Here is a 26,028-nt window from a genome sequence, read left to right as displayed (position 1 = left end):
CTATGCAAATAAGGAAGCTGAGGCAGCAGGGTGGTGGGCAGTGGCTTGCGGGACCTGGGCAGGCGGTGAGGCCCGAGCCCCAGGGTCCCTGTGCCCCTACCTTGCCGGCCTTGTCCTTGCCGCCACTGCTGGTGGAGCTGAGGGACCGCGTGCGCTGCTCCTTCAGCTCCTCCACCTCGGACTTCAGGTGCTCGATGTGCACGAGGTAGGCCTGCTCCTGGGCCTCCCGCGTGCTCAGCTTCAGCTCCAGGGCCTTCTTCTCCTTCTCCAGGAGGTACAGCTGGGCCTTCAACTCTGCCATCTCCTCCTGCGGAGCACAGAGCGCACGAGGCGCCCACGGGGTGAGAGCAGGGCTGGGCGGGGGAAGGGGGTCTGTAGCTACCACCCACAGCCCGGAGGGAGGTATCACTGGGCAGCTGGGGAGAACATGACCCCGAGGAGACTAGATGGCCGTCTTCACACATCTTAAAGGACGGACTCGTGCACTAAGCCATGCGCTTGTCACTAGGCACCAGAACTGAGATCAATGGGTAGAAGTTACAGGCAAGCAGACCTTGACTCACTATAAGGAAAACCTCTCTAACAACTGGAATACCCCACGCCCACGTCCCCAGCGGTCTCATCAGCCACGACAGAAACCAGTTTTCTGGCAGGCAGAGGCTAACCATCAAAGAGGTAAAAGGGTCATTCGTATAAAGCTGGGTCTGACTAGGTCCCTTCCAATTCCCATTGCCTTTTCCACTTTCCATAGCACCAATCCACATATTAATCACCCCTGATGGCAGTCTGGGGCCCTGAGCTGTGTCAGGCCACTGGGAAGCGTGCAGAGCAATGATACTGCCCCCAGCTCTTCTCTACTTTAGGCCCCAAATGAAACGAAATCGAAACAGAGCCCTTCCCGGGTGACTACGCCTCAGGTAACTTCTTCAAGTATCTTAAAGGAGCCAAATCAGAGTTTGCTATGGAGAGAAAGAAGTGACTCCCAAATGGGACCGTGCTGTCCTGGGACCAGAGCCGGGCACCAGTGGTAATCACCAGCATTTATTGAGCATGTAACACTGTCTTAAATGTTTACACTAAGTCACTCACTTAATCCTCCCAACCTGAGGGAGGTATTATGAGCATTTCCGTTCATGGAGGGGAAACTGAGGCATGAAGAGGGAAATCCACCAGCTCAGCCCACAATTACTGGGTAAACTGCGGAGCCCGAGTTTGAACCCAGGACGTCTGGCTCAGAGCCCAGGTAACCACTAAGCTGTACTCCCCCTCCCCGGCCCCGCTTTCAAGGTGAGCCCACACATGACTCTTGTCCCTCACCTCTGCTGGAGGGCAAGTCCAGCACCCCGTGACCACCCGGTCAGTCTCCCCAGCTATCTCTGTCATCTTACTTCATAACACGGGGGCACTGCCTTGAGAGGGATTCACCAAGGTCACCCCCGAAGTGACCCCCCTCTGAGGTGACAAGCCAGACCTGCTGTGCTCTCCTGGGTAAGCCAGACCTGGGGAGTAGATGTTCTCACCGCCAACATGGGGAAACACCTAGAGGGTACCCACCGCGGCCAGTCGTACTCAGGGCTGGGGGCGTTAGCCATGGAGAAGGCAATGTGCCGAGCCGAGCGACCACTGAAAAGAAGACGCCAAACCTTTCCTAACAACGACACAGAACCAGGAGGAAAGGTCTCCATACACTGAACCGTCTCATCTTTTGCCATCAGAAGCCGGATTCTGAAGGTTCTGACAGCACTGCATCCTGAGCTAATGTGGACAGTCACACCCAGAACAACCATACAGACACAAGCTTGAAAGAAGGAAAGATGGACCCATGGGTGCCGGAAACAGGCCCTCCACCAAGAGGAAAGGTAAGGTGGCCCCAGCACCGGCCTCCTGAGGCATCAGGCAGGCAGGGAGGCCCCAGCACCCATGCAAGGGCAGGGCAGACAGCCAGGACTGAGACCCCCCCCCCCCCCCCCACAGGAGCCAGGACTCTCCAAGTGCCGCCTCGAGAGGAGACAAGACGACCTCCCTGTGGTGAGGATGTGGCGAGGAAACGTGTCATCACTCAGGCTGCGGGTGGGAGAAGAAAGAAAAGCCTCTTCTGAGGAATCATGGAGGCAGGAGGCATGTGTAGATAGGCTACAGGAATCTTCAGCCACGAATAAGGCAAAAACTAGCCCTAAACCTCTGAAACCCACAGGTCCCAACAGATCTAAGGACACAACCGTTTACAGGGACATCTCCACCCAGGACCCGCGGGACCCCAGGGAAGACACAACCTCCACCAGGTGGGAGCTGGCAACCAAGTTCTCCTCCCAACACACACACACGCGCGAAGAGAAAACAGAAGTGAGTCACGGTGAGGTAGAATCGGCATGTAAAGAACCAGAATTCACAAGGAAGAAGACAGAAAATAAATATTTAAAGCAATTAAAGAGAAAAAGGAAGAGGAGTCACAATGAAAGGATGGGATATTCAACACAGAAGAGTGGGTTTGAGAAGGAGCCACGTCGATCATCTAGAAATCAAAAGCCGTTTACTAAAGACCAAGTACAAGTGAAAAAACCCAGAAAACGTGACTCTCTCAGCAGTTGTAGCCTAGAACAAAACGGTGAAATCCAACAAAATCTGCAGCAATGGGCTTGGTGTGGGCAAGCACACATCCCTGAACACACTATTAGGGACATACAGGGAAGGGAGGTGACTCCGATGTTTTTCTTCAAAAAACTCCTAGTGAGGAGGGAACCCAATGGCTACCCCTGGGTCACGATATTACGGGTTCTCTTCCTTCCAGCTTTTTATAATTCCTATTTTTTGGGAAAATTTCTCTGATGCGTATACATTTTAGTTGCAAGTAGCAAAGGGAATATTAGAGCTTTTATTTCACCAAAAATCTCTTTCCTGGCCAAAATAACACTGAATTTATCGCACAACATATTGGCCTGAACATAAAAGAAATCTAGAGTCTTTGGCCAAAGGAAACATGATGTTTGGAAGCAGTAATGGAAGGGCAGCTTCACAGTTCATGCCACAGGGTGCAAAGGCCCACAGAGAGGGGAAAAGGCACCGCGGTTATGGACACAACGCCCGGCTCGTGGGCAGTGAGGGGGGAAATCAGCCAACGTCGCATGAGGGTTCCCTAGCGGGAGTCAAGTGAGGGTCTGAGCTGAGACGGTGAGGCCAATATCTGACCTGAATCTGCTGCCACGGCCCAAAGTCCTCCCAGGCTTCACCCAGACTCCAGCTCGAGCAGCCACGGAGGGCAGGGATGTGCTGAGCAAGTCGCCCCGGAGGGTGACGGCGATGAGGGTTACCGATCTTCCACACAACGCCACAGGGACAAGGGGGTCAGGAAACCAGGGCTCTTGTCCAGATGCCGCAACTGGCCTCGCCCCGCTCTCCCCGCCTCACCTTAACATCAGCATCAACCCGGGAAGCACTTGCAAGTGTTCTGGAGACCAGGGCTCTTTTCACGCGGACAGAGGCTGCTCCCCCCCGACCCCCACCACCGCAGAGGTCTCTCCTGGCTTCTCTTGGAGACGAGGTGTTCCATTCTGGCCTGGGACCCCCTGAGGTTTCTCCAGTGCTCAGCTCACCTCTCCAGGAACACATCCAGCTCAAGTGACTCCCAGACGTACTGAAACCATCCCTGTCTACACACGAGGCCCTGCCTGTCCAGGGGAGAGGTGGCTGACCACGGCTGGGCTGACCACTACCGAGAGGCCTTTTTGTACTTCCTCCTGGTGACAGCGGAGTGAACGGGACCCGGGTCTGAGAAGAGCCCCCCGCGCGGATACCTTCATGGCCATCAGCTCCTGCATCAGCACCGCGTTTTCGAGGTCTAGCCGCTGGCTGTCTCCCCGGGGCTTGACGTCGTAGCTGAGAGGATCGATGTGGATGCTTTCCAGCTCCAGCATGGTCAGCTTGACCGCGGCCCTGTCATTCCTGAGCTGCTGGATGTAATCCTTCAGCCTCTGCTCGTCTTCCTTAGTAAACTCCGTATCGCAGCTACTGGCTGTGGAGCTGGTTGTGCTGAGAAGACAAAGAAAACCCATCGCACTTCCAGTCGCTGCCAGCAGGTCTTCTCCCCCTCATTCTTCTCCGGAGACACCCTCCCCTCTCCAACAGTATTTAGATGGTAATGCAAAAACAACAACGAAGAAAGCATTCTTCATGGCATAGTAAATTGATAGCACCTTTTGGGAGAGAAATGAGTATGAAGAATATCAGAAAATGTTTACACCCTTTAAGACAAGGTGTGGACCCTAGAAATGAAGTCTAAGGAAAAGATTCCACAGAAGCAACAAGATACACATGTACAAAGACGTTTCACGGAATGCAAGGTTTAGTGAATTATAGTACATATCAAAGAGAAGGACATGATGTGGACATTACAGGAATAATTATGGTAATGGTGGAGAGAATTTGAGTGAGGAAACAGGATGAAAAATACGTCATAAAAATAGGTGTATATATGCATAGGACTTAAAAAAAGGGATATGTTAAGGGAACAAAGCAAGGTGAAGAACAAAATACCTATGGCATTACCTACAGATTGTGTGTGTGTGTGTGTACACATACGCACTGTGCACGCACACATCTCAGACTGCTGACAGCAGTCCCCTGGTGGTGGCAGCTGGACGGAGTGGTAGTGATGGGGGATCCTCTGTGTCATGGCTGAGTATAAAGTCCACCACAGGGACTCAGGCTGGTCCAAGGGGCCCCTGGCCACCCATGCTGAATGGTGACCAAGCAGGGGCTGGCGGTTCTGAGGAGCACCTAGGGCTGGACCCCGGGAATGTGGTGGTCCATGAAAGTTTCTGTGGGTTCCAGAGTACCATGGAAGGGTGAGAACCACAGGAAAACTGAGGCTTGGTGCTCCAGACGGTTGTAGGCTGTCCCCCCTGGCTCAGAATGAAGCCCACTGTACCCAGTTCTCAAGCACTTGAGGCCAGCATGCACCTACGGTGGTTTCTCTGGACCCACCTACACGTGACGTAGCCCTTATGGAACTGGCTTTGGAAAGATGGCAGAAAAACAAGCAGGGACCCATTTAACTCTCATCCCAATTGGGCAGGTCGGCATTATCATCTCTGTCGTTACAGATTTGGAAACGGAGGTTCTGAGTCATTAAGTAGCTTGCCTGGTCATGAGGACGGAAACTGGTGCAGCTCGACTTGGGCCGCAGTCTCCCCATTCCACAGCCCTGTCTCCCCAAGATTCCTGTTGTTGGAAGCTGTGCCAGGAGCAGGGACTGGTATCCATACGCTGTTGGCTGCCCTGAGGCCAGGCCTGCCCTCCTCAGCTCACACTGGAACAGGGGTAACAGGCCAAGACCCCTACACAGCAGATGCATCTCCTCCCCGTAACCTCGATGTGACCAAGGGCCATTCCACTCTTGTACGTGACACGTTAACAAGAAGTCGAGGCTTCCGGGAAGAGAAGGGTGAGAAGAGATGGTAGGCCATGCACACAAGGAAGAGAACTTCTAGGGCCTGGGGTGGTCTTCAGGTCAGAGAACTCCTGCCAGGACTGGAGGTCCCCTACCATCCTTCACCCCCCAACCCCCATCAGAACAGGTGGGATGTTCCTTAGAGATGAAGGGAGCAAGACGAGTCTGACCAACACACAACACCTTTTCAGAGGCTGTGACGGCTAGTTACACGTGTCAGCTGGGCTAGGCTATGGTGCCTAGCTGCTTGGCCGAACGCCCCTCTTAGATGTTGCTGTAAAGGTATTTTTCACATGTGATTGACATTTAAATCAGTAGACTGAGTAAAGCAGATTACCCTCCGTAGTGTAGGTGGGTCTCATCCAATGAGTTGAGGCCTTAAAAGAAGAGATGGAAATCCCCTAAGGAAGAAGAAATTCTGCCTCCAGACTGCCTTTGAATTCAAGCCTGCAACATCACCCCTTCCTGGGGTCTCCAGCCTGCCTGCCCTGTAGATTTAGGACTTGCCAGCCCCCATAATCAAACGAGCTAATTCGTTAAAATCAGTCAATCAATCAGCCTCTCCATCCATCCACACACACACCTGTTGATTCCGTTTCTCTGGGGAACCTGAATACAGCGGTGCTGCCTTTACCTGGGACCCGAGCATCTTATACGCTTTGTAGATTTAGAGGTAGCAGGACTCAAACTCTCTGTGCCTAGTTCCTTATCTTTAAAATGAAAGTAATACAGTACATACTTCCTAAGGTTGTGGTGAGGATTAAATGAGGTAAACCGAAAGTGTCTGGAATAGTGCCCAGCACTCAGTAAATATAGCCATCATTCATTCATTCAAGAAATATTGGGGTACTTACTGTGGGTCACTTTTCTAGGCCCTAGAAAAATCTGTCTTCATGGAACTCATATTCTAACAGGGGAGACAAACAAGTAAAACAGACAGGGAGAAGTACCAGGGAGAAAAATGACGCAGTTATGGGGATCACAAAGAGGGGGGTGGGGTGATTCTTGCAAACAGAGTTCGAGGAGTAGACGTGAAGAAGGTGAGAAAGGGAGCTATGTGGGTATCTGAAGGAACAGGGAGGCAAGCAGACGATACAGCAAATGCAAAGGCCCTGAGGCAGCAAGGCCGGCTGGCCAGCAAGAATAAGACTGTGGCTGAATGGGGGTCAGACAGGGGAGAGGGAGGAGAGCTGGTCAGACAGGAGGGTGTGTATGTGGGGGGCAGGGTGCCACGTCACATAGGGTCTCATAAGGGCTGTCTTTTTCTCTAGAATTAGAAGCCACTGGAGGGTTTGTAATAGAGGAGTGACATGATCTGCCTTCCATTTTAACAGGATCCCTCTGGCTGCTGTACTAGGAGAGATGCAGGGAGGCAAGGGCAGAGGCAGGAGACCTTTTGGGGGCTACTGCAACAAGCTTGGGGGAGACTGTGGAAGCTGAGAAGGCAGGAAGTAGGTTAAAAACTACTCATCATCAATGTTATGTGTTCTCAAGCTGTATTTTAAAAAGGACGAGATGGGACAAGCAGCAATACCCTCCAGTTGGAACACTTCAGGTGCAACTGCATAAAGAAACAAAGCAGCCCAAGAAAAGCATGAAGGAGCAACCGGTACCGCCAGCAGAGGGCGCTGAGGAGCCAGCGGGGGCTTCTGAGGATGACAGCTGCCCAGCAAGAGGGATTCATCCTAGGGAGGAAACAGGGTCCCTCCCTCAGGATCTCAGCCTTCTTCGGTAAAGACCTGTTTTGCAAACAGCTCGGTGACAGGCATGCCTTACACAAAACCATTCAACAGGACTCGGAGCTTGCCTTCATGGACTGTCAACACAACGTGGAGGGACAGATGCCTAAGTTTCCACACATGAGCCACAAAATCAGAGCGAACTGAAGCTGTGGCCCTGTTCACGGAGCATTGCACGGGGCTGAGTGTGGAGATGTGCTCCCAGGCATGACGTGTTTAGACAGCGCGCTGCTGGGAAATAGCAACACTGCTCTTCCAGTGAGTGGGGAGGAGCTTCAGGTAGGAGATCCTTTCCCGTGAAGCTGGGACCCAGCAAGAGAGGCTCACTTTACAACTGTAGTTCTTCTTTTCATTAAAAGTCACTTTGGAAAATTTTAAATATAGAGAAAACGCAGAGCTAAACCAATATCTGGGTGACCTTTTTGTCATATTTTCTTTGAAATGCTTTTTTAGAAATATAACATACTTGAGCCACCGTTTGATTCCTGTCACTTAAAAAAGAAATTTCATGCAAATCAAAACTACAATGAGGTACCACCTCATGCCGGTAAGAATGGCCACCATTAAAAAGTCTACAAATAACAAATGCTGGAGAGGGTGTGGAGAAAAGGGAACCCTCCTATGCTGTCGGTGGGAATCTAATTTGGTATAGCCACTATGGAAAACAGTATGGAGGTTTCTCAAAAAATCAAAAATAGAATTACCATATGATCCAGCAGTCCCACTCCTGGGTATATATCCAGACAAAACTATAATTCAGGGCTTCCCTGGTGGCGCAGTGGTTGAGAGTCCGCCTGCTGATGTAGGGGACACGGGTTCGTGCCCCGGTCCGGGAAGATCCCACATGCCGCGGAGCGGCTAGGCCCATGAGCCATGGCCGCTGAGCCTGCGCGTCCAGAGCCTGTGCTCCGCAACGGGAGAGGCCACAACAGTGAGAGGCCCACGTACCGCAAAAAAAAAAAAAAAAAAAAAAAAAAAAAAAACAACCCAAAAAACTGTAATTCAAAAAGACACATGCATCCCTATGTTCACAGCAGCACTGTTTACAATAGCCAAGACATGGAAACAACCTAAATGTCCATCAACAGATGAATGGATAAAGATATGGTATCTATATACAATGGAATATTATTCAGCCATAAAAAAGAATGAAATAATGCCAGTTGCAGCAACATGGATGCAACTAGAGATTATCATACTAAGTGAAGGAAGCCAGAAAGAGAAAGACAGATACCATATGATATCACTTGTATGTGGAATCTAAATTATGGCACGAATGAACCTATCTATGAAACAGAAACAGAAGCAGGGACATGGAGAACAGACTGGTGATTGCCAAGGGGGAGGAGACTGGGAGAGGGATGGAGTGGGAGTTTGGGATTAGCAGATGCAAACTGGTATATATAGAATGGATAAACAACAAGGCGCTACTGTATAGCACAGTAAACCATATTCAATATCCTGGGATAAACCATAATGGAAAAGAATATGAAAAAGAATGTATATATATGTATAACTGAGTCACTTTGCTGTAGAGCAGTAATTAACACAACACTGTAAATCAACTATACTTCAATAAAAAATTTAACAAAAATTTCAAAACTCTAAGGACAGTAGAAGCTAGAGTTCTTTAATTATTCTGCAGGCCCTGAAAGGATAATATGTTGGCATATTTTCCATTTAGCGGGACTGGTGTTCCCCAGTGGTTGTCAAAGAGCAGTCGAGGGGCTGACCACGGCAGCATCCCCTGGGAACTTGTTAGGAATGCATGTTCCCAGGCCCCACTACCCAGACTCACAGAGTCGGGAACTCGGGGGTGGGGGGAGTGGGGCCAGCCATCTGGCCACTCCCACTGATTCTGAGGCACAGCCTGGTTTGAGAACAACTGGTCCACCCCAAGGATAACTGGGCATTTGCAAAGTAGCCTGTAAAGTAACGGCACCCCATCACAAATTCTCTAGGGAGAGCCACCGTGCTCTTGGGCTGACCTGGTGGGTACCAGTGATTCTGAGCAGGTCTCTGACATCAGGCAGACCTGAGTAAACATTCTTCCTCTGTCAATGCCTAGCGTTATGGCCCAGAGTAAATCACCCAACCTTTCTGGGCTGTGACAAAGTGGGGATACTAACAGTTGCCATGTCACCAGGCTATGAAAATGAGACAATGGGTCCTGAAGCCGGCAGCCCACACACAGCACTTGCTCTGGGCGGGGAGGAAGCACAGCTGTGCCAGTGGCCCCGAGATACCCAACATCAGGTTCAGGGCCTCCCTCCAGGGATGTCAGCCTAGCAGGTCCTGCAGAAAACCACCCATCTGCGGGGGAAGCAGAGCAGCAAGTGTTGACCGGACTTGCAAACCCCCAGAACTGCCTGGGAGACACCAACATGGGGGGGCAGGGCAGAGGCTGCCAGGCTTTGGGGGGTCCTGGAACCCTCTAGGGCCTGGCGCCCGATCCCAGGCCAGGTGGGGAAGGCTTTTGTTTCACCATCCCTGCTGTGGGTATAGTTTTAAGAAAGGAAGAAAAAGAAAGAAGGACAAAAGATCTCCCTCCACTGATTTTACCCCTGTGGGAAGCTCAGAGCTGTAAAGTGCTTTTCCAGGGGAAAGTTTAATTTCAAGGTAAGCACCTAGACCCGCTGCCCCTCTCCAGCTTCCTTCTCTCCCTTCCAGGACACCAGCAGGGAACAGATCAGGCGAGGTTAATTACAATTCTGCTTTGTGCTCTTAATGGACCACCGCGGAATATGATTATGACAATGGTAAGAGGAGGGGAAGCCGCGGCCTTTTCTCCGGCCTCCTGCAGACAAAGGCGCTGTCGGTCTCCCGAGGGCCTGCCGCCGGCTGCCGACTGCCGGGCTGGGGTTAAGTCATCCATTAACTCTCCCGGCTCGGAATGCCGGGTGAGCTCAGTTGTCAAGGGGGAATAAATCACTTTCCCAGTGGGCCGAGTTACTCCTCCTCTCCAGGGTGAGAGGGATTGCGGGGAGGGCTGCAGAGGAAGCAAACCCCAGCTGGTCCCAGGATTCTGGGGCCGCACGTTTTTGCCTTCTCCCCCGGTTTTTCGAGGAGCTGGGCCAGGTTGCGAGGGTTTCTCCTTCCTTACCATGATGCTCTCTGCTTGAGCTCCCCTCGGCTGGCTCTGCTCTGCGTCCATTAGTCGCCAGCTGACAGCTGATCTGTCTGCTCACCGCACAGGAGCGCACGCCGGCCAGCCTGGGGCAGCCCACCCTCCTGCCTGCCCTGTTCACAGTGGGACGCGGATACAGCAGTTTATTTAAGCAGCCGTCGATTTCAAATGTCCTCTCTTCTGTCCCTGTCCACCATGTCCCAGCCCTGTCCTGAAGACAACTCCCCATCCTGCTTTTAGAAGAAAAATCCTTTTTTTTTTTTTTTTTTCAGCTTCCTCATCTTGTCTCGGCAGAAAGAGAAAAGAACATATTATTTCTTTTGCCTTGAAAACCAGAGGCGGATTTTTCCTGGAGTTTTTATCAATGTCTTACCTGGCCCCAGTTAGGATCTCATTTACACCAAGGAGGAGCTCACTTTCAGAAGGAAAGGGCCACTAGGGGGCCTTCTGTTGGCCGAGCATTTTGAATTTATTTGAAGGAGGGGGTCAGGCCAGTGACATTCGATCCCACTCCTCTAAGCAGAAGCTTGGGCCTTGTCAGCTGCCTGAATTTTGCAGTGTTGTGCTGGGTATCCCCCCATGCCCCCCTATCTCTTTTTTCTGACAATTCTTTGTCACACAGGACTAAAAGTACTCAACACAATCCAAACCTCTTAGGTCTGAACGCTCTCAAAGGATTATCAGAATTCTCAAGGAGAAGCGGTTTGGGAGGAAAAATTATCTAAAAAAATACAGTTGACTCTTGAACACCATGAGCTTGAACTGTGCAGGTCATTTATTCGTGGCTTTTTAAAAATAAATACAGTGCTATGTTTATGATGGGGGCCGGGGGAGTCCGTGGTGGGTCCTGGAACGAATCCCCGGTGGATACCCAGGGGACGACTACGTGGGTAGGGGAAATCTTCTGCCAGATAACTGAAGTCCTCAAAAACTGCCTGGTTCCAGAAACTCAGCTGACAGTGGAAGGCAAAATGAGAGACACATTTAGGAGATGGATTCTTTATATGGTCTTTATGTGGTGCCGTTACGATGGGGTTGGGAACCAGGCATCTCTAAAACAAATATTAAAGTGCTCCTGAGTTGGTTGCCAATAACACACCAAGATAGACACCATCTAGACCTGACACCTATACTGCTGCTAACGATTTCTCTGACATTAAAAACATTAAACATTTTACAGTCCGCACTCCCTATCTAAGAATTCTGCATCTGCGGATTCAACCAACCGCGGGTGGAAAATCTTTGGAGGAAAAAAAAAAAAATCCAGAAAGTTCTAAAGAGCAAAACTTGAATTTGCTATGTGCAGGCAACTATTTACATAGCATTTACATTACATTAGGTATTTTAAGTAACCTATAGATGATTTAAAATATATGAGAGGATGTTTGTAGGTTCCAGTGCAAATATTACAATGTTTTATATAAGGGACACTTGAGCATCCTCAGATTTTGGTATCCCCACAGGAGTCCTAGAACCAATCGCCCAAGGATACTGAGGGGTGACTGTAAATGATTTTCATCACTAATAATTAAGAGGTACAGAGTAAAATATTAAGGGTATGTTTTTGCCTAGAGATTGGCCAAATTAAAAAAATGTATACTACCCAGTTTCAGCAAGGGTGTGGAGGAAGAGGTCCTCACACGCCGGCTGGATCATGTATGGAAGGGCTCTCTGACATTTGAAACAACAGTCATTTTTGAGTCAGCACATTCTGCTTCTGCTTCTGTGGGAATTGGTCCCACAGAAACTGCATGAGGGGGGCAGGTATAAGGACAAGGATGGTGACTGCAGCGGTGTTTTAATAGTAAAAAACTGGATACAAACATCCCAACAAGAGGAAGCTGTCTAAATACACGACGAACTGCCATCCAATGGGAGACTGGGCACTACTGAAAAGAACGACACACGTGGAAAGATGGCTAAACATATGATACTAAGGGGAAAAAGCAAGTTTCGAGAGAGTCCACCTAAGTAGGATCCTTATTGGGTTAAAATGAGATGGAGTCACATTTTTAAAGATGCCATGTGTTGGTCTGCTGACGACACACCCTCCGCCTTCTTCTGGGACCTACCCCTTCTCTCTGCCCGCGTGGCTCCTGCAAGAACTGTCGTGGCCACGGATGACTGACTGGGTAGGCACTTGAGCCCAACTGGGCGAGATGTTCCTTCCCAGGATTTTCTTACTTGACACCAGAGAAACCAGTCAGCCTGGTATACTAAAGCAGGTGGTGTGCTGGTTTTCTGTCATCTGGGGAGCAGCCTGTAGCAGGGAAGAGGTGAAAGCCGTGTGCGGAGGCCAGACTGGCCAGGTGTGGCCTGGCCCAGCTGTGCCCAGGTGGCCGGTTCTCCTCTGCCCGGGCTCACTGTAGCCCTCTGCCCAGGTACGCGGCTCCTCTGTGGCAGACCTGATATCCTTCCACCAAGACCCCCTTTTAAGCTATTTGAGTATGTTTCTGTCATTGGCAACCAAAGGTCTAGGTCATAAAAAACGGACACTTAAATCTGTGAGGATACGCTCCAAACTGTGTGCAGTGTCCTTTCCAGGGAGGGTCCTAGCACGGGGAATTTTATGTCATGCTTGGATTTTAACTGTTCAGTTTATTTTTACAATGAGCATATAATTCTTTTGAGATCAGCAAGTTAGGTCTTAAAAAAAGAAAAGCAAAAGCATTTCAGGTCTCTATCTAGTTCCCATAGAACCTAAACGATAAGTGACGAGGACATTTTCGCAGGAGGCCTGAGCACCATGCTATGCTGTCATGTGGAGAACTGTGTCTGAGCTGGGCTTCAGAATTTACCAGCACTTCTAAGCATTAATCCCAAAGACTCTGGATGGACTCTCCTGGTACTTGGATGGGGAAAGCACCTCTGGTTTTCAGAGGGAAGTAAAGACGCCTATTACGACAGGCAGACCTAGTCTGACTCTCATGCCCGGAAGCTTGCTGGTGGTGGGGCACAGGCCTGTCCTAACTGGATGGCTGTTTCAGTCCCATTTACCCTTTCAACGGACGTGCTTCCACGGTCCTCAGCCTTTCTTTCCATCTCAGTGAAACTTCATCTTAATCTTAAGACTGACTTGGAGAGTGAGGGCTGGGAGCCCCACCACTCTCCAATCCAATTTGGGGATCACGCCCCAGTGGGAGTGGTCAGCCAGGTGGGACCCCGGCTCCCTGGGTGTTCCCAGAGCTCACCGCAAGGCTGCAGTCACCAGTCTCACAGCCTCAACCCGATCCACACCTGGTGGCAGGACAAAAGGGACTCCAGCCTCCATGAGGACAGACTTGCTGTGGCTTACTCTGTCTTGGCCCCTCGTCCTTTCGTAGATTTAGATCGATGACTGTGCTTCCACCCGGTGAGCTGAAACTGTGATGCTTGACCAAAAGGGTGGGCTTGACTGAGAATTCCTATTCCCACTTCTCACCCATTTAGTCCACTTGCCTCTCTGTCGTGATACATTGATAAAGCTATCCAGGCAACCCACATTACCTAGTTACTCTGCCCATTAAGATAATTACACTTTCTGATGCGGCCATGGCTGTATTTTTGCAAAAAAAAAAAATGAAATGTTTCAAAACTGAAACAGCAGCAGCCCTGGGCTCCAGACTGCAGAGTCAACTGATGGGCTGCCTACCGTTTTTATTCTCCTTGCTGGTAAGCCCCTCAGCTGCTCCCTTCTGAAACCACGACCTTGCTGTTACCAGGGGCTGCCCTGTGCTGCCAGAAAGGCGTCTGGAGGCCCGGTACTCAGCATTCCCTTCCTGAGACCTGGAGGAACAGCGGGCTGACTCTCTGGTTAGAATTCTGCCAGCTGGCTACAGGGGGAGGGGAGGCGACTGATGGAGCCACAGAAAGCCTCCAACTCAGAAAGCCTCTTGTCTTTCTTTCTTCCATAATCTTGACATGTGGGAATGGCTGAGTGGAATGGCAAGACTTATAAACAAAATTAATTATTATAATTATGAAAGCATCTGGTGGTCTGGGACTTTTTTTCTGAGCCACGCTGAACCTAAGCAGTCTGGCTGTATCAGGTCCCAAGAACGTGTGTTGCCACGTGAATGCCTGTAACCCCCTCTCTGAGTTGCTCTGATTTGGGTGGGAGTATGAAAGGGAACTTTTAAGGAGAATTGAGTAAAATCTGAGCTAAAGGTCTCTGTACTTTGATGCAAAGATCCATTGAAGACTGAATTTAGTTCAAGAGCCATTCTTCAGTGAGGTCATCCTTGCAAACTGAAACTATGTTCTGAGTCTATGTCAACCTACTGAAGTACATTACCTAAAATGAAGCTTCTCTAAGAAGCCTGTCTCAAAAATCAAGGCTCATCTATACATTAAAATATTTCTAAGAAATATTCACAATCAGGGTCTCCACTGAATAGCTGGTGAGAAAACATTCCCGCTCCTGACTGGCTCTAAATGTGTCTCTGATTTAGATTAAAACAACAAAATTATTTTGCAGGTGGGGAGGGATGAGCAAAAGATCTGTAACACACCCCTTATAAGCCACTGAAATGGTACACAATTCCTGTCAACCCAAGTCTCGTGTTCACTAATGCAACAGAACAGTATCATTGACAACATGAGAACTACATTTTTATGCTAAATGAAGGTGGAAATTATAGATTATACACATTGGGAAAAGTCATTAAGAAGAGCATCTGCTTTCTGTGTTTAAACAGAAGAAACTGGTTTTAAGAAAAAAATAAATTATAATCTGTGCTACCCTGAATAAGACAATTGTTGCTGCAGTCCAGAGGAAATAAGTCCCTTGTGTTTGTGGGCACCTGGCCAAGTACGTTACTGAGAATGTCCCCTTTCCTGAGGCACCAGGTCCAGGACAGTTAAATCTGCACTTCGGCAGATGGCTGGGTCCTACCAGTGGGAAAGACAGATGGGACCATTAAGTTTCTCTCAGGTACCGAAAAAAACATCAGTATCTCTCCTTTTGCTCTTAAGATTGAATCCACCCTTATGTGGCTTTGGTCACTTGACCTGTAAGCAGACACTGTTTTTTTTTTTTTAAATCATGAGATCCAACCTGGCCTAGTGAAAAGAATAATATGCTTGGTGCCAAAGTCCTGGGCTCAGGTTCTGATTTTCCTCTTATCTATCAGCCTTATTTAGGCAAGTCACTCTCTCACCTCTGAGCCTACCCTAGGTTTTCTCACCTATACAAATGGGGTAAGTTACCCTTCCTGTCTTTTGTGATTTGGTCATCACATGACAATCTCTAACAAAGTACTTTCTAGACAGAACTGGGATATAAAGGGAAGGCATTCTATTTGCAGCAACAGGGATGGACCTAGAGATTATCACACTAAGTGAAGTCAGACAGAGAAAGACAAATATATGATATCACTAATATGTGGAATCTAAAATATGATACAAATGAATTTATTTATGAAACAGAAATGGAATCATAGACATAGAAAACAAACTTATGCTTATCAAAGGGGAAAAGGGGTGGGCTGGGATAAATTAGGAGTTTGGGATTAGCATATACAAACTACTATATACAAAATAGATAAATGACAAGGTCCTCCTGTATAGCACAGGGAACTATATTGAGTATCTTGTAATAAACCATAATGGAAAAGAATCTGAAAAAACAATATCCATATATATATATCCATATATCCATATGTATCCATATAACCAAATACACATCTCCATGTATCTCTATATCTATATGAATCACTGTGCTGTACACCAGCAACTAACACAACATTGTAAATCAACTATAATTTTACAGAAAGAAAGAAAAAGGGAAGGCATTCATGTTTTTAGGAGTTTTGGTGGCAAGAAATGAGAAGGTCATTAGAAAAAATTTCATTCTGACCCTCTACCCACATCCAATAGAATCCAATGGCTTCCGCAAATTATGCTTAGCAAGGTGTTCACTGCTTTCCTCCCCATCTTTTTTTTTTTTTTTTTTTTGCGGTACGCGGGCCTCTCACCGTTGTGGCCTCTCCCGTTGCGGAGCACAGGCTCCAGACGCGCAGGCTCAGTGGCCATGGCTCACGGGCCCAGCAGCTCCGCGGCATGTGGGATCCTCCCAGACCGGGGCACGAATCCATGTCCCCTGCATCGGCAGGCGGACTCTCAACCACTGAGCCACCAGGGAAGCCCCTCCCCATCTTTTTCAAGTACCCACTTCAGTTTTCTAGATCCACAGATACTGAACTTGAACCCAGGTTCATGACTAAGTGTCTGCCAAGCACACGCTATGATTACGCATCACTCTACAAGGCAAAGAGGCGAGAGAAGGGAAGTCTGTTGCCTGAGGGGGGCTTACAAAGGACAGAAGCACAAGAGGAAGGAAGAGAATGGAGCCTGGAAATAGGATGCGGTCTGGGTCTTGGGTGCTTAAGGACCATTTGCAGCACATGGGCCTCCTTCACCGCCCCAAATACTTCTTGAAAATCGAGGACTGTAACGAAATGGAAGGTAGAACCAAAAGGGGGAAGTATACCAGACAGAAAGGTAGGTTTGGGTTCCACCCCCTTGAGCAAATCACCCCTTCTCTCTGGGCGGCATTTCCCACACTGGTGAAGTGAGAAGGCGCTTTCCAGCTCTCCCATTCTGATTCCCGGGAGCAGGCTGCAAGCTGGGGTCGGGGGGCGGGGGCGGTTAGAATTCTGTCTTCCAGCAAGCCTCACAGTCCTTAAGAGCTGGGTCACTGCACGTCAAGCCTAGCGGACTACCCGTGGGCACGCATCCAGCTCGCGGCAGAAAGGCCGAGAATTACCTGGTATGGCTGTTAGAGGACAGGCTCTCCCAAGGCTGCACGCTGCAACCGGCCACAGCAAAGGCTCCCCCGCAGCTGCCGTCCAGCTTCATGAGCAGGGCCTTGGCGGCGTTCTCGGCTGTCTTCCGGCAGTCGTGAGCTCGCTTGAGCATCTGAGTGATGTTTTCATCCCCTGACGGGTCTCCTGCATGGCAGAGAAGCCAATGGGTTAATCAGCGCTGGTCCAGAGGAGTGAGTCTGGACAATCAGTAGCCAGTTACTCGGGGGGGAGGTGGCGCAGTAGAGAGGAGTCCAGCGGTGAATGCCAGTGAAGAGACGCGCGTCCTGGGCCTGGCTCTTCACCGAGAAACTGCACCGAGGAAGGCATCTTCTCTGCTCTGGCCTCCACGGTCCTCCCCGACAAATGAGGGGCTGGCCAGTAGGAGCTCTGTGGTCCGTTTCCAGCTCTAACCTATGATTTTCTAATTCCCCAGGCTCCTCGCTGCTCCCCGGGTCCAGCCCCAAGTCTCCTGTGTGGCCCTTCTCCCCTGCGCTGGTTGGTACTTCTCTGTGAATGAGGCCAGGGAGAAACTGAGGCCAAACCTTACGACCCCTCCACAAGTCTGCAGCTTTGCTGAGAGCTTCGTGTAGGCACGAGACACAAAACTAATGGTTAAAACGAGACCTTGAGACTGGCTCTGACTGTCCTCTATGGACGCTATCCCTGACCTTTCTCTCTGAGCTAGGCCATGGCCAGGGGCGAGCTCCCCTGCCTCCAGAGGCCAGGAAACTGGGCTGGAGCAAGACGTCAGGGTCGTGGCCACCACCACAGAGCCAGACAGGGAATTCCCTGCCCAAGACAGTCACCTTCTTGTTGTGTTTTCAAAAACCATGCCGGCCAAATAAGTCATTGGTTTGTCACCTCTGCCGCCCAGGCCCATGATCTTCCAAGTGTGTATATATGAAAGCTTATGCCAAAGCCTAAGATACAGAACTGGCAAATGTGGAACTGGTTGAAGTGGGCAGGGGTGGGGGGCATACACTCAGCTTCTCCACCCTCCACGCCCACCACTGAGGCCTAGAGAAACTCCTCCAGCTTCCCAGGCCCAGTTCGAAAAGCACTGGTCTAAATCATCTAGAATGAACACCTGTGCAGTCAACAAGAAACAAAGAAAAAACCCACAATAACTGACACTGTGGGTAAATGTTACAACTAGTACTTGCTTCCCTGTGCAACTACATGGCACGTTAGGGCAGGCTGACAGGTCAGCAGCCGTTGTCAGCAGAATGGAAGAGTGAGATTTAATAGGGAGCTGCTAAAAAGTCAATCAACGCTCTGCTTTACAGAGGAGGGGGAGGAAACGTGGGTGTCCGTGTCCCGCAGACTAAGATTCCCTGGACCTCCCTCTGGCCACTTCTCTGACAACTTTCATACTTTTTTCTCCTTCCACAAATAAGATATTTTACGTATGTCGCACCGACTGCTCTCTGAATTCTGAAGAGGCGTGTTACTGACTGCCCCATTTTATAAACAGACCCATGAGCTACCCAGGATTATGTTAATACAAGGCATTTTATTATTGATTTTAAATATTTAAAATGCAGATTTATTTAAGTCCTTTCAGCTCCTACCAAATAACTGTGCTGAGTAGGTACAAGCCTCATAAAAGGTACCTTTCAAGGATGGAACAGTTTAAGACATTCCTCTGATACAAACTGGAAATAAGATGATTGATTTTTTTCCTTTAATTGATCATTTTCCTTAATAATTACATTAAAAAAAACCCAAAAAAAACCTGACAGCAGGCCAAGATCATTTTAGAATCTGTTTAAGAGGAGGAATAAAGTTTTATGGTTTGGTTAAAAGACCCTGAAAAATGAGGTTCCTAATGGAAATGCTGGCAGAGTTTCTACTTCTGGGCTGGGATGGTAATCCTATTAAAAAAAAAAAAAAAAACCCAGAAATCCCAGAGAGGGGGGTGGAGGATGGTCACCCGTACAAATGGAGGCCTGCTTCCTCGCTGGGTGACTTGGATATGAAGCAGGAAATTAATACCCAGGATACTTCATTCCCTTCAGACTTGCTTCAGATTCCTGTCCATGTCAAAACTGAAGGAGGAAAAATAGGTGAATGTTCAGTGCAAAAGCTAGAGCCCAGGCAGGGAGCAAGGAGCTGGCAAGGAGGAGAGGGATGCATTCTGGAGGTACCCCGACGGCGACCTTCTCTGCAAGGTGTGTCCTGGAAGGACTAGCTCTAACGTGGGCTCACAGCCCGCAAGGGAAAGCCAGTCCGTGACAGGTGGCCTGGTCCCCAGCCTGCCCACGCCACCCACCTTTGACTCTGGAGTGGTCCGGTCAGTTTTTTGTTCACCTGCCATGCCTTCTCGGGAGAAGTTGCTGTTATCAGGTGTAGGCTGAGGGAGTCTGCAGGCCTCAGCATCAGAGATGGCAACCTCTGTCCCTGGAGCTGTCTTTCCTCCCGAACACTATTTCCACTGCCACTGTCCTCATGTCATCTCAATGCCCAGAGCCATAGTCACTGGTGAAGTTTTGGCAAACGATGGTAACTAGGATGCCACAATCGTGTCTTTTTCAGTTCATAGCCCTTCTAGTTACTCAACAGTGAGGGTCAGCAGGGGGAAGCGGTGTGGATCTGGAGGGAGGAATCACGCCAACAGGACGCGTGATCCCTGGGGTGAGGGAGAGGCAGGGCTTCGAGGTGGGCTGGCAACACCTCTGCTCCCCCACAGGGGCAGGCCGGGGCTCCCGGGGCTCCCAGGGCTCGCATTCGGTGAGGCTGACAAGAGCAAGGTATGAAACGTTCCTCTGCATTCCCACGACACCTGGAGACCAGGTAGGGGGAACCCACGCTTCCAACCTACTCAAAGGAACAAACCTGGAGAAAAAGCACAGCCAACAAAAGCAGCCCCAAGAGGCAAAGGCCTTGTGGGCAGCAAAGGGACCCTCAACGACCAGCATCAGAGAGAGGCTGCGGGAAAGCTGGTCCCTTTCATCGTGAACCTGGGCCTCCCACTCCATCTGGTTCTACTGCCAGCCGGGGAGAGTACGTTTCCTGAGAGGGTTTGTTTGTTTTAACTTGTCTGTAATGCTGTTTCCACTCCAGTTCTTGCTGCATTCAACATAAACAATTTACTCACTCAGTCATGAGGAAAAAATGAAAAACACACTTGACAAGGGAATTTCATGTTGTCGGGAGGCGTGCCAATGCCAACAGCCGAGATGGGGGCAGGAGAGCAAGAGAGGCGGGGGGGTGAGGAGGAAGGAAGGGGACGGAGGGACTCCGGCCACACTTACCGGGAGATGACCCCACACCAGCCGCGCGGAACTGCCCCAGGATGAGGCTCTGCTCGCTCTCGGCCAGCGCCAGGAGGAGTTCATAGGCTTCGATGCACTGCTCACTGAAACAGAAGCACACGGCATCCTCAACTCAGCCAGAGGATGGCGAGCCTCTCCAATGCAGCGCCGTGCCCGGGGTGGGAAGCAGCTCGGGACCTGGCTCTCAGCCTCGCCGTCCATGTCAGCAAGGAAATACCCAGGGATACTCCTGGCCAGAGCCAGGGTCTTGCTCTGTTACGTGGCCCCCTCCCCTGCCCCTGTTTTTTTAAACTTTAAACTAGGATCTAGAAAAATACAAGAGAAGCCATAAAGATGAGGGAGGCAAGTATGCTGGCCCTTTGATGATCAGCTCGAAGGGAAAGGTAATAGGTTCCTGACAGCCAGCCTCCCGAGATGCTCTCCAATCGCCCTGATCTCTACACACTGCTATCCACAGCCTTTGCATAACCCCCTTCCACGTTGTTGCAGGGTTGGTCTGTGTGACTAAGGCAGAAGTCATGGGATGTCATGTCTGAGGTTAGGTTATTAAAAAACACGGTGATTTCCATCCTGGTCTCTCTCTCTCCTCCCTTCACTTTCCCTCTTGGATCATCCTCTTTAGAGGAGGCCAGCTGCCATGCCTTGAAGACACTCGAGCAGCCCTATGGAGAGGCCCATGTGGTTAGGAACTAAGGCGCCCAGCCAACAGCCAGGGATGGACTGAGGACCCTACCCAAAGCTTCTTTGAAGCAGATCTGCCAGCCCCAGTTAAGGTTTCAGCTGATGCAGCTCTGGCTGAGAGCTTGACCAGAACCTCGTAACAGACCCTGAGCCAGAACTACCTAGACAAGTCATTCCCAGATTCCCGACCCTAGAAACTGTGATGTAATAAACAGTCATACAATAATAGGTAATTCATATAGCACCCTAGAAAGGGGACTATTTTGACCCAGACCCACCTATTCAATAGAATGGCCACTAGCCACATGTGGATATTTAAATTAAAAAGAATTTAAGGTAAATAAAATGAAAAATTCAGTTCCTCCGTTGCAATAGCCACATTTCATATGTGTAACAGCCATGTGCGGCTAGCAGTTACCATACTGGATAGCACAGAGAACAGTTCCATCAACACAGAAAGTTCTATTAGATGTTTGTACAACTGTTTCATGAAACACTCACAAAACCTCTGACGAGAGTTTGAGAATGGATTTCTAAGAGGAAGAACATTAGTCTCTCTTTGGGTACACCAGGTAGAGAGAGGATCAAAGAGCGACCTCTTGAGAGCCACTGCTGCCTGTGACCCCACAGGGACCCACGTCTGTACTGGATGGAGCGTGTGCCTAATGCCTCAGTCATCCTGGCCAGATGCCTGCAGTAGTGAAATTCACCCCCCCCCCAAGCAAAGAACTGATTAGCTTCTCCAAGCTGAGCAGGGGAAATGTTGCTTTACACAACACTTATTAGCCAACAGACTGTTTTTTATTGTCTTTACTTTCAAGTTCCTTTACTAAGAGATAAGGAAGAGGGTCCAATGACTGCCTCTGGGTACTGGCAGCTCCTCCTCTCAAGGGCAGTTAGTTGGTCTTTCAAGTTAGAGACGCTGGGACATTGTTTCTTCTGTACGGATGAAAGGCAGACTGCCGGTGCAGAAAGGCCTGTTTCGAGAGCTGTCATAGACGATTATCTGTTTGCTTTGCTGTGTCTGTCAACTAGTAGGATTGCTTTCTTGCTTTGGTCTCCTATATTTAGGTTTGATATTGTTTTCTGAAGAAGCAATGTTTCTGAAAACAATACTGACCTTTGTAAAAGATGCCAAGAGTAAGATACAATGGCTACTCTGGGACTTCGGTAAATATGCCTAAGCGACACGAATGAATCTATGAAAACAATAAAGCATAGTTTCGTAGCTTTTCCCAAGCAGTAATTTAAAAATAGATAAATTCCAAAGCCAATGAAGCTGAAAAAAGAGTGGTACATTCATACACCACTTGCTCATCAATGAATGAATCATATTCATTTCAACTGGTTTGTTTTTATGGGAAAAAACTGGCAGCACGCCTGAGGAGCCATGAAAATATTCATACCCTTTGACCTGTAATTCCTGCTTCGGGGATTTTATCTTGAGGAAAATACTCACAAGAATGAAGGCTTTTGTTTTAAATTATTCACCATCGAATTATTTTCAATATCAAGAGTCTGCAAAAGTCTAAATGTCTTTTAGAGAAATGAGTAATAACACCATATGAACTTGATGTAGGGGATACAGCCAGTCAAAATAAATGGAGACTTTTAAGCAACATTACAAAACTGTAACAACCTGAAGGAAGAGAGTGCCCCAGATTTACAACAATGTAAAATATATATGAATATGAATAAAGGCTGGGAAAAAAAGATTCGAAAGAACAAGACTTGAACATGTAACACAAAACTTGATGTTCTGAGGGATACTACTCGAATGAAATAATATTTAAGTTGACCATGCGAACAGAAACATACCTGTTTACTAATACCACACTCATTACCCTTATTTTCTTAATTGCTGCCACCAGGGTGCTAATTGATTTTCAATATATAGCACACTAGCATTTGCTGGTTATGTTGTCTACTTTCACGCAGAAGCTTGCTATGCATGTATTTCTAAATTAAAGTGGCTACTCGCCTGCCCCGCCCCACTTCCTACCTGTACTGCAGGGCCAGCCTCAGCGCGGTGGCATTGGATTCGTATTTCCCCACCAGCATGCTCATTCTCTCAGCATTGCTTTTGCATTCTTCCAGGGTTATGGTCAGAAGGTCATTTTGGGATTTGAGGTGTTCGATACGGCTACAAAGGAAGGAAAATCACGTTCACAATTTTACACCGGGACTACAATGAATTTGCCAAGATTTTAGCCATTGACTCTAGATTCCGGCCAAAATGCACATTGGATGTGAGCTCGTCAGATGTTTTAGTAAATGCAGCTGATGAGAAGTAATGAAGGAAGAAGCTCAAAGCTGAAGAATCACTAAATTCTGTGTGGATGAGAAATAAAAAATAAACTCCTGGTTCTTTCCTAGCCAGCCACAGATGAGCCATTTGCTAGGTACTGCACTAGGCTCTGTAGATACACCAAGGAAAGGAACCAACCACGTGACCTCAGGCCCTCATGAGAGTTACAACTGGTATGCTTCGATGAACCACCGTCCACAGGGACAAATGAAATCACAGTAATAGCTACCCTTTGTTGAGCCCTTGATCAGTAACTCTCCCAACAGCCCTCTGAACTAAGTATTATTATCCTCATTTCTCAGAGGCAGCAAGGAAAGGGTAATTAATCCTTGGGATTTGAACCAGGCAGCTTGACCCCAGATCCTTGACTCAGAACACTCACTATGGGGCAGGAGCAAAAGATGAATCAGTGAATGAACAAGAAACTGCACTTAAGGGGCCTTTGAATGGGAACTGTGGATCGTGTCCAAAGCTCCTTCCAGCTTGGACAGACCCCTAACTGCTAACTACTGGTAGGATAAGTGGTGGGAACTTTAAGTTTTATAGGAATCAGAACTGTACGTTCAGGGCAAAAGTTCATGGCAAAGTCAGAAAGCAAATCAGAAAAAGGTAAGCCTTCAGCCTCTCCATTTTCTGTCCCACGACACGGATGACCTGAATGCAATGATTCATTTCCCATGGGACATGCCCATCTGTAGCACTCTGACCACCAAGTCTTAAAGAGACACAGGGTTTCACACACACAAAATGTTAAGGGGCTTGGAAGTCATTTGCCTTGAGGATAAATCTTAGGGGCACATATCTTAGAGCAGATTATGGAGACACTCGCCCATGCAGGACATGTCCCGTGAGTGTACAGCTAAGACCGCTGTGTGGCTCTGGCAACAACAAGGTCAGTTCAACATAAGGTGTTACAAGGACAGAGTTTTCTGTCCTTGTTCACATTCAGATTTCTTCAAACAGTCCCCACTCTCTAGTTTACTTCTCAACTTGCTCCAGTTACATTCAGTCCCTACTGATTAGATGAAACTGTTTACTCGGCTCACAGACCTCCGTGTGGTCAATTCTATCTTACGGGCCTTCTCAGGCAGTACCCCTGTAATCGGGTATGGCTTCCTTCTTGAAACGTTCTCCTTTACCTGGGTCATGAGAGGTGTCTACTGGTTTTCTTCCTACCCGAAAGGTCATCTCTTCTGTCTCCTTTGCCGACTCCCTCTTCTCTACAAAATCTGTGAGGGTCGATGTTCCCTCAGGACTCCATCCTGGGCCCCTTCTTCTATCAACACTCTCCCCCTGGGGTGATTTCATCCAGTGCCACAACCTTAACAGGCACTTATATTCCCATGGCTCCCAGATTTCTTCAGTCCAGACCTCTCTCCTGAGTGCCCGTCTCACATATCCAGGGTTTCACATGGACACCTCCAATTTAACATTCCCAAAGGGGACTCTCGATTTTCCTCAAACCTTATCTTCCTCCATCTTCTCCATCTCAGTAAATGCCACCACCGTGTACCCAACACCACCAGTAAGACACCTGAGACTCTCCTTTGAGACCATCCCTTTTTCTTACATCTGTGGGGTTTTACCACCAAACATATACTGACCCCTTCACATCACCACCACCTGGGCCACGCTGGTCCACTGCTCAGCTTCCACACCTGCCCACCTCCTTCCATTCTTCACACCTGAGTGAACTTTCAAAATTTAAATCAGATCTGTTCTTCTCCTACGTAAAACCCTTTAACAACTTCCAATGACACTTAAAGAGTAAACTTTGTCCATGGCCTCAAAATCTGTATCTCACCCAGCCCTGCCTATTCTGCCACCTTATCTCATGGAACTCCTCCTTTCACTCATTCTATTTCAGTTCCATGGGCATTTGGGCACTTCTAACTTCATGCCAACCACTTCCCAGCCTTGAACTTGGTAAGCTGGCCCGTAAGTCTCCTCCTAGTTTGTCATATGGCTGTTCCTTTTTCCCCTGAAAATCTCAGTTGACAAGTCCCCCCTTCAGAGATGCCTTCCCTGGCTTCCTACTAAAATCAAGCCTTCCTGTTATTCTGTCACAGTGTCCTATTTATGGGGAGCTTTCTTACGCTCTTATTTATTTGTCTGCTTTTTGTCTAGCTCCCTTAACAGGACATAGCTCCATGAAAGCAGGGATCTTGTCTGTTTTACTTCCTTTTGCATCCAAATAGTCCAGCATATAGTAAGTGCTTAACACGGATTTGTTAAATGAGAAAACACACTTTTGAGTAGACGTGACACCCACCCCTGCCCCCCCCCCAAACACAAGTTAAAGGCTGTAATATTTTTGGAGGGTAATAGGACTCCAACTCTGAGACAAGTAGTTAAATAACAGACACCAGAACATACTGGTAGATTATTTACAAGAATTCCCATGTTCTAGCAGCAGCTGTGATAATATAGAGAACAACGGAGGTGAGGTAGGGGGGCAGGGGTCGATCAGCTGGGCTATTTAACAGCTCTGGACTTGAGGCAAGTCATTCAAAGTCAAAGCCTTTGGTTTCTCATTTGCGAAATGGGACTATTCTGCCCTCCCAAGTTGAGGGTTAAGAGGCTGTCAGTGGGGGAGCCTTTTGTAAGCTGTTAAACTCCATGATAACGTGAGCTACAAGCACTAAATAGTTCCCCCTTCTTTGGTCT

The 26,028-nt window shown here is 48.7% G+C and overlaps 1 protein-coding gene across 7 annotated transcripts in view; it reads right to left on the bottom strand.

Annotated features, from left to right (window-relative positions):
* Positions 1-26,028, bottom strand: part of MCC (MCC regulator of WNT signaling pathway) — a 464,176-nt gene that overhangs the window by 23,787 nt on the left and 414,361 nt on the right. For all 7 annotated transcript variants that reach the window (XM_067731409.1, XM_067731408.1, XM_067731411.1 and 4 more), the window contains 5 exons: positions 23,056-23,196; positions 20,352-20,455; positions 17,058-17,241; positions 3,792-4,026; positions 101-307 (listed from right to left, as the gene is read on the bottom strand). In XM_067731409.1, the coding sequence (XP_067587510.1) occupies positions 101-307; positions 3,792-4,026; positions 17,058-17,241; positions 20,352-20,455; positions 23,056-23,196 (871 nt within the window). The remainder of the gene's footprint in view (positions 1-100; positions 308-3,791; positions 4,027-17,057; positions 17,242-20,351; positions 20,456-23,055; positions 23,197-26,028) is intronic.

Source organism: Pseudorca crassidens, chromosome 3, assembly GCF_039906515.1.
Source record: "Pseudorca crassidens isolate mPseCra1 chromosome 3, mPseCra1.hap1, whole genome shotgun sequence".
NCBI classification, from domain to species: Eukaryota; Metazoa; Chordata; class Mammalia; order Artiodactyla; family Delphinidae; genus Pseudorca; species Pseudorca crassidens.
Note: the sequence above shows the minus strand (reverse complement) of the source record. Positions and strands in the feature narration are given on the sequence as shown.